The sequence below is a fragment of the Vanacampus margaritifer genome, chromosome 11 (assembly GCF_051991255.1).
Source record: "Vanacampus margaritifer isolate UIUO_Vmar chromosome 11, RoL_Vmar_1.0, whole genome shotgun sequence".
NCBI lineage: Eukaryota > Metazoa > Chordata > Actinopteri > Syngnathiformes > Syngnathidae > Vanacampus > Vanacampus margaritifer.
Genome location: NC_135442.1, coordinates 3,277,914 through 3,291,373, shown reverse-complemented (window position 1 = coordinate 3,291,373; position 13,460 = coordinate 3,277,914). Strand labels below are relative to the sequence as shown.

Here is a 13,460-nt window from a genome sequence, read left to right as displayed (position 1 = left end):
TATGTTTATCAGCTTGTTAATGCATCAGGCAGCCTTGTAGACAGTCGAAGCAGACGGTAGGATATTAAAACGGTTGCTCTGCTAATGGAATATTTACAGTAAGCAGTCGCTCTGCCGGTCCGTTTCTCTAAGAGAAGATTGGCTTGCCCTTTTCGAGTTTTTTTTTTTCTCTCCATGCATCTGCTACCTCCAGTGATGCTCCTTTTTAAAGAAATGCGTGAAGTAAAACACTGTTAAACTCTAATAAATCTATTTTTACGCAGAGTGTCTTGTTATCCCGGTAAGCGCGGCAAGAAGACGCCGGCGATCAATATTTCATGCATCTGGCTTTGTTCTCCCGCACTGTCAAGATATCGTCATCCGTGTCGGCACACCCCCTGATTTGAGGAAACAGTCTGGTGTCATCGGAAGCCATTACACAAGATGGCCTCCCTCTGGAGTGCTTCGAATTAAAAATGGATTGTTTGCTTGAAGATTTTTCACACCCACAAATATTTGAGGACATATCAGGAACCGGCAGTCCCTTTCCCTTCCTTTTTTACATTTCAGCCCTACTTTGAGGTACGAGAAGACTTTTTGTTTGTTTTTTGGCATGCATGAGTGATAAGTTTTAAACCATCCGGACACAATGTCATATCAAAGCTGACACACTTCAGCTTCCACAACCTCAATAATAAATAGTGTAACTGCAATCACAAAACATCTAATGTGAAAATATTAACCCCCCCCCCCCCTCGTATATTTCTGGGAATTGGAGACTTTTGGAACCCCTGGGAATGTTTGACCCAATTTCATCCTGGTTGAAATCAATCTTGTCGCTCCTGCCGCCCCGAGGACAGCAACTCCAGCTTCAGACCAACAGAAGTGGGGAAGCTTCTAATTAATAGCCGGGGAAGCCACTCATTAAAGATTCTTGAGCCGGCCATGGCTGCTTCTTATTTGTTGCTCTTTCAGGTCCCTCGTCAATAATAGAAGTTGAGTGTAAAAGCAGTTTTGGGAAACTGGTTATTCCATGACTATAATTGAATGGAAGTCATAATTGGGCCAGATGGGGCAATCTGACGGTTCCACATGGGTTTTTCTCCTGATGATGGCACATGAACAGTCCCACTCTTTCCATTCACGCTAGGCCATCTGTTTGGATGGATGTGAAGAAGTCGGCTTAAGGCCTGCTCCATAGATGTGCGATTTTTATTTTGGATTTCTACTGCTTCGTTTGAGCTAGAACGCGATTAGCATATTTTAAGTCTCGATTCCACAATTATGGCTGCAGGTACAAAAATATGCCGGACAGCTATAAAATACATTATCTCCGTTTTCAGATGTGTAAAGTTATAAAAGCAGTCGAATGGATAGTATCCGACATTAAGCCTTGGAATGACATCAATTTTCTAGCTGGATAAGCCGCCTTGCTGCACCACTAACACTAGTGTCGAAAGAGAAAATGCAACCGTGTACCTGAAAACCAGGTGATAAAAGTGCATTAGAGTAGCCTGTAATGCGGCAGGCAAATTGTCGCACAGCAACTGGACGGATTATTTGTGGAGACGTGATGTGACCAACATCCCGCTTAAGTTGTTGAATGTGTACTCACGTGAGAACGAATGTTTTCTTTATCTCGATGTATCAAATGTGAAAACAATGCGTACGCCACCTTTCGCCATCGGCCTGCGATTGGCTCCAGCTTCTCTCGTGATCCTGAACAGGATCAGCAATGCAGAAATTGGATGGATGAATAGCTTGATTTGCCAAGTTTGTTTCACAGAAAAGCCAACCGTGATGTCTTTGGTTCCTTGAGGTCAGCAACCATAAGATTGTTCAGATGTAGCTGAGTGAGACCTGTGCAGTCTTTTCCCATAGAAAAGAAATCAGTCAAAAGAAAACACGTCAGGTCATCAATCACCAGGAGAGGAAAAAGCAAAAACTCCTGAACCTTGAAGGCATCAGCGTCAGTTCTACCTGCTTGCTTGTAAGTGTTTGGCAGCCTGCACATCTCATACCTTGCTCACTTTTCGTTTACAAACCATTTGGATTGTGTTAATTGCCCTGAAAAGGCTGTAAACGTTGAAAATGCTGTAAACGGAATTTCCGCTCTTGAAATCAGACTCAGGCTAAAGAGCAACATGTTTTCATCTCCAACGAATGTGAAGAAAAAGCCTGCTGATTTGAAATGTGCAGTGTAATGCTTATTTAGAAAAATACCCATAAGCAATTTGCATCTTGTAATTTGTCATAAATATGAAATGTTCTTGGCCTCGGAAAATACAGACTTTTGCATCAAACTAACAAACTAATGCCTAGGGGACACCAAGACCAGTTTTGGTAAACAGACGTAAGCAATAGCGCGATGAAGTATTTAGTCATCCAGAATTTTATTTTTTATTTTTGAGCTTGCGTTATTCTCAAGAAGCCGCCTTGTTAATGGCATCCGTAATCCCATCCACCAGACGTTATGTTCTTCATTTCTTTTGCCTCTTATCTATGTACTTCCTGTATTTAATGCCCCTAATCTTTCAGACTGAGATTCCGCCTTATGTTACAAGCTGCATTTTAGTGAAAAGTGGCAAGATTGTTAACAAAACAAAACAAAAAATCTGCAGTGGGGTGTTGAAAATGGGTGATTTTGTGTGTGTCTGGCGGACTTCTGGTTCTTGCTGACCCCCCCGAACTGTCATTGTCAGTCTATAATTCTCCCCTACTGGCCATGACTTACATGTTTACATATTTAGTGAACAAGAAAAATAAAGACCTTTTTTTTTTCTTTTTCTTTTTCACTGAACTATTATTTCGGTTTTGGAATTCTTTATTGACTGGCATGCTATTGATCATCTGTGTGAATCATGCACACATGTATACACATGAAAACAAGATGAAAGACTTTGCGGGATACATGATTTTATTTATTTATTACACAACACATTGTAGAGTTTGAAAAGTTTGAGCAAGAGCCTTCTTTTTTTCATGTGAGCGTAATTGCACAGAATTGCATTTTCTGAAAGGAGCTTTTTTACAGGTTGCAAATTGGTTCTATAGCGTATGTAGGTCCTTTTAGTGAGGCATGATTGCAACTGAGATTCCTTGAAGCTTGAGCCTTCAAGAAAAGGCGGAGACAATTACGGAAGGCATAAATGGCGCTTTGTTGGCGATTATAGCAAGAGGCCAATCTGCTTCTGTGGGAAACGACTTACTTGGTGAAAATGGACCCAACAAAGCTGCAAACTTCCCGCGAAGTTTGACGCTCGTGAGTGTGTCTCGTTTCTGACCCAACGTTGACGTAACAGTTGCTTTGCAAAGGCGCATATTTTCATGGTGAAGGTCAAAAGAATGCTTATTCTCTTCTCTGCTCTTGACCTGTAAAGGGGTGGAAGCGACTGAAGGAGCGTTAACCGTCCTCAAATGCACCTTGGACGAGTCCTTCCTTCACAGACGAGTATTTATACAAAAGACGCAGCTGCCTTCTGTTATTTTTGAACAAATGTTGAAAACGATGAATGGTTTCTTCCGCTAAATTGCATTTGCACTTCATCAAAGTTTGGCTCTCATATATACCAATAGCACACCCTACTTAAATTAGTATTATTTATTTAGTACTTGAACACAAACAAAGACGAAGAGCAAAGGCTGCTTCGAATTTCCTATTTGAATACATGCATTGAATGCATCTTTTTAATGCGTCCCAAAATGAAAATTCAGTCACTGCCCACTCAAAATTCTACCCGTCAAATCTTCCCTCCTCTCTTCTCATTCCATTTCTTATCTCTTAGGTCACAGGTGCCAAACTCAAGGCCCGAGGGCCAAATCTTGCCACCACTTCATTTCCTGTGGCCAGCGGCATGCAAATATTCTGCATCAGCTTCCATCATTCTTGCTAATATCTCTACCACAATTTGAAAATGGCATGTGTAGAATTAATAACATGGAGATATTGCAAGCGATGTTTGTTAGCTTGACGAACAAGCTGCAGTAACTTTCCTTGAGGTCTGATTTCAAAACTAGTTATTATTCAGTTCTTGTGCTTATGGAATAATATGAGGGCATGAAACATTTGGATGGTTTCACGGTCTTAATGGCCCTCGGCGGGAAACCAAAACTATGTCACCCATGAAAAAAACATTTTTTGATGCTGGTCATATGCTGGTTTTGATAATGGTCAGAAGTCGGATTTTTCCCAGTTGGCTTTTCCCAGTTCCGACCTGAAAGCGTTTGAGGCGAAAGTGAACAGCCAAAATTGCGGATAGTGATAAATTGTTTTTTATTTTGGTCCTCAAAACACATTTTGACCTCCAGCAAACTTGTCTTCTCGCAATTTGGCTTCATTTATTGTATTTATCTTATTTCATAAGCATTTCATACAGTTCAATAGTTCACCAGATAATTTCATGCAAGGAGACGGCGGCATGTGAAGTTGTCAAATATTTATGAATGAAGAAAGCTATACAGTTTCATACTCGAGTAAATTCACGGTCTGTGTTTCCAAAGGGGTCGCCATTGTAGAGTGATGTCACGTTGTCAGTCGGTAGAGTCGAGGTTATTTTTTTTCCCGACTTCGCAAGTGGGCTTTCCGAGTTACACACTTCCTGTTTTGAAGTAGGAAAAGTCGGAAATGTCCGACTTCCCACTTTCCTCGAATGCAGCATTAGGTGATTTATCTCTAGGGTACGCTAACTTAGAGCTAAGGCTAACTTACAAATCTATTTTGAAAATACTAATGAAAATCCTTCGCAATGTTGCAGAGACCTTGTTACCTTGTTAGCTAACAGTTACTTAGCGTTGTCATAGTTGACTTCGAAATCCTTTGACTCTGACCCACTAATCAAATTCCAAACAATCCAAGAGTAAACTTTGAATTTAATCGACAATGATGTCCCTGTACATGAAATAAAAGTACTTTTAATTATTGAACCGAACATGTCTGGCATCAGTCCTGATGTTTATTTAATATACCTGCCTGGGATGGCCACTTGAGTGTAGTAAATAAAAACATGCTGACCAAGATGATTAGGACAGCGGGAAGATCGTCGGCTGCCAACAAATCATTACACGACCTTTGCTGCACAGCAGCACACAGCAAAGGCTTTCCATTTATCAATAACGCCACGTTCTCTTCACCCTAGAGTTGTAGAAAAATAGAGACAAAAACACTGCTACAATCATCGATGGTATGTTTTTATAGAAAGATTCAATTTTTTTGTGTTTGTACAGTAGTGAAAATGCAAGTCACTAAAAAGTGGAAATATTTATCTACAAAAAGTTCAGAAACTTATGAAGAGACAAAAATGTAAACTGTAGATGTACCAGGGTTTCCACGGCAAGGAGTATTTGCCATGGATATGAGTATTTGGTTCATTCCGAACAGGGTAAGAATTGCTTTCAGTGTCATTCATTCCCATTCTTCTATTGAAATAAATTCTATTTCAGGAGAAATCTCCTTCCATGCAGCATACAAATGTCTAGGAAGAAAAAAAAATCTGACAATGACTCTAAGCTTCTATGTTGTCTGTGACTTGACATTAATTAATGCTCAGCATTGGCTTATCAGTCTTTGGACCAGTCAATGCTTTTGTTTTAGGGGTTGAGCCTCCATCAGTCCTGTTTATTCATGATGACAGTCTGCCAAATATGCAGAGTCAAACATCACCACTGATCTCGCCGTGCACAAATAAAGGAACTATCTTGGCACTTCCTGAGGGAGTCAAAAGTCGACGTAATTACCGTTCATTGTCATGCTGATGATGATCTGCAATCTGCAGGCTTCAGCAAATAAGGTCATAGTTTGCCTGATCCCTGCAAGGACAATAACACAATATTAACATTCATGATTAAAAAAATATGCAGTGAGCATGCAAAGAAGTTTGCTGTATATTTAACGGCAGAACTGCTACTTATGTTACCCGGGCTGAGGAATGGTACTACTTAGGGCGATGTAAAAAAAAAAAAAGTACTCAAAACTGTTGAAACTTTCCGGGCACCAAAATGTGTGTTGACCAGTGTTTTTCTTCTTATCAAGTCAAAACAAGAAATGAGCTCAGGTCCAACAGAATGATGAACCGTGGCAACAAACATTCAAAAATAGGAGCATCAAATATCTAGAAAAATAATTCTTCAACCAAAAGGTCAAGTTTCCACATTTTCACGTCTCGCTATCTTCCCGGCAGAGCTTCTGTCAGCCTGCCACGAGCTGCGGTGCCGCTACGGCTGCGTCATGACAAGGAACGGCACTTTCTGTTTCTGCGCTGACGGTTTCGAGGTCGGCGAGGACGGCACGAGCTGCCGAGGTAAGATTCTGAAATGCCGCCGCCCACTTCCTTCTCTCCTTCCTCCTCCTTGCCCACGCCTGTCTCCCCTTTTGCCCTCGATCAGACATTCCCCGAGGTGGAATAGCGGGAGGTGGAAGGTATGCGAGACCATCTGTCGATAGGCAGTTCGCAGCGTAGCGCAGCCCCGGCACACAACATAAGGCGCACTATCTAGACGTGTGTCTTACTGTGGCTTTGTTTGCTCATCACAAAAAGCACCACAAGCCAGGTTTCTGCCAAAAGAGATTTCTTTCAATGCCAAAAGGTGCCTCCAGAGTTCTTTCTCGTTTGTGCATACTTTATAATAACACTGTGCGATGCAGATCAACAGCAGTCCATTCATCCATCAGTTTCTCAAAATACAAGATTTCAAACGATGTTCAATTTAACTCATCTGTACGGAAAGAAATGTTGTTGCATATACTGTTTTTCATTGTATTGGTTTATATTTATGGGCAAGTCGTACAGAGCCTGCACCTTTTTCAGGGATGTGATTTTTCCGCTAATTCGCGGAATTCCGCTTTTTTTTATCTCCCCCCCCAAAAAAAAAAATCCGATTTTTTTTTATTTTTTTATTTTTTTTTGTATTTCATTGTGTATGCACATGACTCCGACAGATAACATCTTCTGCTATAACAAAGACATTTGTGGTATGCTCTAATATGAGTTACTTTTCATTTGGTCATGATACAATTATTTGTTCATGAAATTTGAACTCTTCAACATTATTTATGTGTTAACTTAGTAATCACATTAGTTAGATATGATTATATTCTCAGTGATAGTTTTTAAAAACAAAGGCAGTCCAATGTTTTTGAATGTGACTGATTTTGAGTTGACTAAAACTGCCATTTTATATGGGATAGTTCAATATACATTGAAAATTTATGCTGTTGTTTTGTCTATTTCTTTGTCATGTGAGTGCATTGAAAGTACTTAAAAACACGGAAAACCCATGAGCTCCGCCCCCCACCAGGGCACTGCCCTGGACCTAGCTGGGTGCCAGCGGCCCCCAGACCCCCGGCTAAATTTTCAGATAATTTCACTTTGGTCAAATCACATCCCTGCTTTTTTCTGCGTCTGTCTTGGTCCTAACAGCGCTGGTCGACAATTTTTTCCACCGCTATTTTTCCCTCAGAGGTAGTATCAGAACCGTCACCGTCTTCAGTCCGTCATTTTATTTTAACCACAATTCCGTCATCACTTTGTCACCACTTATTTTTTTTAGGACCGACAGACAAAGGTGGGCATTCTGTCAGTACTGACAGATTGTCTGTCAGTCCGTCATTCGTCAACAAAACGGGCAGTGACGGACTGAGCGGTCTGCCGGTACTTGACCTGGTTCATGACAATTCCGCTGACGGACGACCACTCACTTCCGTCACTGCTTAGGTCTTTTTTTTTTTTTTTTTTTTAGTTTCTCATCATTCATCAGAAAAACGGGTAGGACAGCCGATGGACAGTTAATCATTACTGATGGAATATGGAGCACCAAAACTGCCAAAATGAGTAGGTTAGCGAACAACTATCTTGTCTACACAGACATTGCTGGAACTCTTGCTTGTGGTCCATTGCTGGAGCTCTCCATGCAAGCCGGCGAGACTTCCTTGTTTGCCAACCCGCTTACTCGACCATTAAAAGGCAGTTTCCAACGGCGGAGTCCAACCTAAGACACGCTAAGGACTGCCCTCTCATTTAAATAACATTTTGTCCTGACCTCACTGTCCTAAATTAATGTGAGAGATAAGCATTTTTTTTATTTATTCATTGATATTTAATTATATTTATATATTTATATATTTATTTTTGTGTTTACTTCCACATTTATTTTTATATTATTTTTTATTTACTTTTAACTCATTTTCTATTTTTTTATTTTTTATTTAGGGAGATATATATATATATATATATATATATTTTTTTTTTTTATATTTTTTTCACTTGTATTCTTTTATTTATCCATTTATTTATTTTTTATTTTGGCTGTTTTGGTTCTCCATAATGCAATACCCACTTGGGGGGTAACCACTCGATCACCACACTGTCCCAAACGAGGTTCCTTGGCCATCCAAGTGTTTGCCTAAGGTGCTCATCTGAAGCCTGATGAAGTTATTCTTGATCTATTTGGGTCATCTTAGAGCACGGCTAATTTGTTACCACTGACTCTGTACTTTTCTTCACCCGTCCCCCTTCCCAGACCATGATGAATGTGCCCAGTATGGCTCATGCAGTCAAACCTGCACCAACACCTACGGGTCATACAGTTGCGGCTGCGTGGACGGATACATCCTGCAGCCTGATATGACGTCGTGCAAAGCCAAACAAGGTGAGTTTGCGTCAGGAAACGTCAGCTTTTGTTGACTCCGAGTGCATATCGCCTTCTCCTCGGGTTGTTGGAGCGAGATGAATGCGGTTTGGCGGTGACTACGTCTATCACCCACGTGGGAATTGAAAGATGTGGTCGGGCCAGGATAATGATAATATTAATGAGCACGAGGGAAGTGGGAATCGTCTACAGAGTTTAATGCCGAGACGATGCCCGTCGTAAACCTGATTTATGTTAATGCCAGATTGCAGTATAGCTAATAAACCCAAATGAATTAAAAGGCCCACTTAGAAGTAACACAAACTAAATAGATGTTATGTTTAGTTGGTCGATAATCAATAAGTACAACAAATATATAATGCTATTGTACTCAGGACCATTAATTGATTGTATTTATTGTCATCTCAGTGGCATCTGTGTTGAAACTAGCTGGAGGCACAGCACACCGAGCAGGGGAGAAAGCCACTGTTGCTGCTTTTAATCAATATGACTGCTGTCCTACCAGGAATAAACTGAATATGATTAGCCATAAACTCAAGTGAACCCAATGCCGGGCTACATTAATATTAATTTAGCATAGTGGGAGAGTGGTACAGCGATAACTATGGGTTTACCATTACTTGCCAGAGTTCATGAATATAAATTTTCAGATACAGTTCTGCGGCGCCGGTAGATGAGAAGCAGCAGTGAATAAAAAATAATAATAAAAATCCATGTAAAATGGAAGGTACAACCCTGCAGTGCAATTGAAGAATTAATCTTGATCTAATCTTCTTGCATTTTGTTCAGACCAAATTGAAATATTTCATCTCACACGCACAGCTCTGAAACATGCATGCTGGTTAATATTTCTGCTTTTGGTAATATAATACCCCTTGCTCTAAAGGATGAAAATATAAGTAAGGGCTAATTGCTTGTTTCTGATTAATGCTTTTATTGACTTCTTTTTCCCCAGTCGCCAAAAGCATGAGGGTCGAAATAAGATGCGCTGCACTCCATCAGAATTTGACATTATTTCCCTAATGACTTAACTATATATGAGCTACAACTTATTATTGGAGACTAATAAATTGGATTTTGCCAGTACACGGAAAGATTTGATCCATCTAGCCTCGTGGAGCAGCCTTTTAGACTCTCTCCTTCTCTATGAACACAAACAATGCATGATTGATTAATGATGTCACTTGATTAAGCGCCGCTATTGTTCCACTTTTATTAGTCTGATGCAATGCAGTTCTTTGTTTTGCTTTGTTGTTGTCAGTGTGTTTTTTCCCCTCCTCGACGTTCCCACAAGAGAGCAAATAAATGGAAGCATATTTATTTCTCTATCTGGATTAGATCCCGGAGACAGGCATCCCGTGCTTCTCATGGGTGGTTCAGATCGTATTGTCATCACCCATCTCAATGGGACGGGCTTCCTGCCCCTGAGGTCTCTCAGCGTAAATGGAAGTCTGGCGATGGATTTCCAGCACAACCAGGACAAGGTTTGCTGGGTTCTGTCCAAGGAGTCCTCTGGGCAACTTCGCTGTGCTGAAATGAGGAATCTACGCAGACTCACGCGGGAAAAGGAAATAACAACACAAAAACACTTGCACAGTAAGTTTTTCTTATGTACTTTTTGTAAACATAACTACGACTAATCAGTGGCAGAAAAAGGGACATTCGTTTTTGAGATTTTGCCAATTGACATTAGCAGTTGGAAAGATTTTTCTCTGTCAAAGACTGCAGTTGAATGCTTTTTTTTTTTTTAGTTTTTAGGACATTTGATACTTTTCTTGAAACAGAATCTGTTCTTGGCTACTGATGAAAACACCCAACTTCTAGAGCAGGCATTCACGCAAAGCCAGGGAAAGTCTATCCGGAGTGCCGCGCTGGAACTCATTTGCATTTGCAAAAACTTAGTGATACAGCATTACTCGTCCTAATTCAGATTGTTGAGAATCATAATCTCCTGTTTAAAGCTATTGAACAACCCGAAGGAAGGCAATCTTGCAGTGCTGCTCCAATGTCAACTGGCGAGCCGTTGTCAAGGGAATGATATGTTTACAAAGACTGCAAAGCTAAGCTGTCAAATGTTGAAGGCCTCACGTATGACCGAATGATACCTGAAAGGAAATGTAAAAAATGATGTTTATATATTGATTAACTCATTCACTGCCATTGACGGCTATAGACGTCAAAAATTCATTTGAACTATTTCTATTAGTTAATTTTTTTTTGTTAACAAGAGTTATAAAACCTATATTTTTTTATTGTGCATTTAGAACAGATATGAAATTTGTGATTAATTGTGAGTTAACTAGTGAAGACATGCGATTAATTCCGATTAAAAAATTTAATCGCCTGACGCCCCGAATTTTTAATAGTCTTTAAGTCGCGTCAGGTGATTACAATTTTTAATTGTAATTAATCACATGACTTCAATAGTTAACTCACGATTAATCACACATTTTATATCTGTATTGCTAAAAAAAAAATTCTAGGTTTTCATACTCTTGTTAACAAAAGTGGGAAAAAAATGTTAAACTAATAGAAATAGTTCCAATGAATTTTTTACGTTTATAGCCGTCAATGGCAGTGAATGAGTTAATAATGATGATGATAATAATAATCCATCATGAATGAATGTTGAATTAACTTACTCTAAAATCCAATGGAAAAAAAAACAAATCCAGGGGGGTATTATACAGGGGTATTAATAGGAAACGTTGCATTTTTATATTTACCAGTGCCTAGGCAGTACATAAAAATAAATAAAAATAGTCACCAATTTATAGCACATTTCAAATACAACGTAACTTTATATGCTTTAAATACTGTAATTAAAAGGTGCAACATTTAAAAACAATTACAGAGTTAAGTAAGTTTAAAAGCAGTATGTACAGTATTCGATTGGTTGTCCAAATGTTGGATTGTAGCCCCGAAAAGTAGACTTATTTAGGAATCAAAGATAAATGCAGGAAGTGCACACATCCATTACGTGCAACACATTATAGGAAACATGACAGATCCAATTCTTTTTTCATTCAAAGGGTGTTGAGAAAGGGGCTCCAATAAGACTCCTCCAAACAGCAAGTTGATGAGGTCACCCTTTCTAGAGAGGATGCAATTTTGACTGCGACTCCACAGAGTGAATAAGAGAGAATAAAAAAAAAAAATGTCTAGTTTAGTCTGCGTTTAATGTACATATTGCAGCTTTTGTTCACATTTACTGCTGCTTTTTCTGCTGAATTATTAATGTCACCATCATCACACAACTGTGCTTCATATCTCCCGCAGCAAAGATTCTGTATGTTTAATGTTTCTTGGATGGCAAATAGATATGATGTATTATTAATTATTGTTAATTATTCATTTATTCTTGCACCTCAGTTGTATTGACATTAAACGTGTAATGAGCAGACCGTTCCACATTTCATTATCTTGTGTTATTTATTAGCGAGCATTAGCATGTTAATTGATTATATGGATGCAACATGAAAAATGGAGTGATGACCAAGGTTATTTTAGTTAACGAAAAAACAAAAATTCAAAAACCTATTTTGTTAATGAAATAAGATAAAATAAAAAATGTTTTATAGAAAGCGAAAAATAAATGAAACTTATTTTTACAAAACTAACTAACTAGCTATTTATAATTATAGCAAAAATATCCGTACCGTAATTTTGCGTGCTTGACTTTTGGCTCCAATGGCTCGGCTCGCCTGCTTTTTCATTTAACTCACAACACTGCTAAAACTAAAATAAAACTAAGCATTTTTTTTTTAACTAAAACTAACAGAACAACCCTAAAAACTAAAACTAACTAAATTTAAAAAACAAAACTCAAAATGAAATTTTCAAAATTAGAATAACCCTGGTGATGGCACGAAACGTATGGTATGGCGTTCCACAAGGTTCAATTCTGGGGCCTCTGCTGTTTTGTTGAGTTCCATCTTAAGAAAACAGCGGCGGTGGTTTTAAAGCACTCTATAAATATCGAGTTTTGTTGAGCGATGGGAGTCAGCGCCCTATCTGCAGGATTTGCAAGACCACGTTGAGCAATGTGTTTATCGCTATGATCTGATTTTCCCCGTTTGCACTTTGATCAGACACTGTAAATATAATTTGACCAAACCAGTTGCCTTCATGGGAATGTAATCTTGAGGCGCTAGCGGCCGCATCCACATCCTAATATTGCCTTTCAAGGCAATCTTCTCCCTGAGGAAAGATCTCTTAAGCACCAGCACCGTCGGCTGTGCAGCCATCCGACAACTCGGGTCTCTAAACGCACAATTGGGCTGCGCTCTAAATTCCGAACGTGGCCATTCTGCATGCCGAATGGCCACATTATGTGTGAAAGGGGACGTTTTAGTGACATTAGAAGGCGCGACATACGCTTGGAGCAGCCACGGGAAGTTGTTTATTACAGCTATTTTGTCCTCATTACAGATGCTGAGCACATGGCTATCGACTGGCTGACGGGCAACTTCTATTTTGTTGACCGGGTCACCGACAAGATATTTGTGTGTGACCAGACTGGCGACACGTGTGTGACTCTCCTCCAGCTAGACCTGCTGAATCCCAAAGGAATAGCTCTGGATCCTCTCACGGGGTGAGTGCGCCGCCGCCCGTGTCATAACACGTCTCAAAAAGCGCCGCTGGCTCGTTCATCATCACACATCGGGGCTTTGTTTGTAAAGAAGAGGAAATTATTGATGAAGGGAATAATTACTATGCTTAACAAAGGAAGTGTCTGGAAGAATGTGAGTGAGTTACAATGAAGGGATTTAAATTATTCTGCGTCCTGGTGATGCTTCTGTTGTCTAGACACACATTTGCAGTCACACTTGTCACCT

The 13,460-nt window shown here is 39.7% G+C and overlaps 1 protein-coding gene across 11 annotated transcripts in view; it reads left to right on the top strand.

Annotated features, from left to right (window-relative positions):
• The window catches only part of lrp1bb (low density lipoprotein receptor-related protein 1Bb), a 258,634-nt gene that overhangs the window by 95,058 nt on the left and 150,116 nt on the right, over window positions 1-13,460 (top strand). For all 11 annotated transcript variants that reach the window (XM_077579279.1, XM_077579277.1, XM_077579282.1 and 8 more), the window contains 4 exons: window positions 6,156-6,275; window positions 8,494-8,622; window positions 9,961-10,218; window positions 13,054-13,216. In XM_077579279.1, the coding sequence (XP_077435405.1) occupies window positions 6,156-6,275; window positions 8,494-8,622; window positions 9,961-10,218; window positions 13,054-13,216 (670 nt within the window). The remainder of the gene's footprint in view (window positions 1-6,155; window positions 6,276-8,493; window positions 8,623-9,960; window positions 10,219-13,053; window positions 13,217-13,460) is intronic.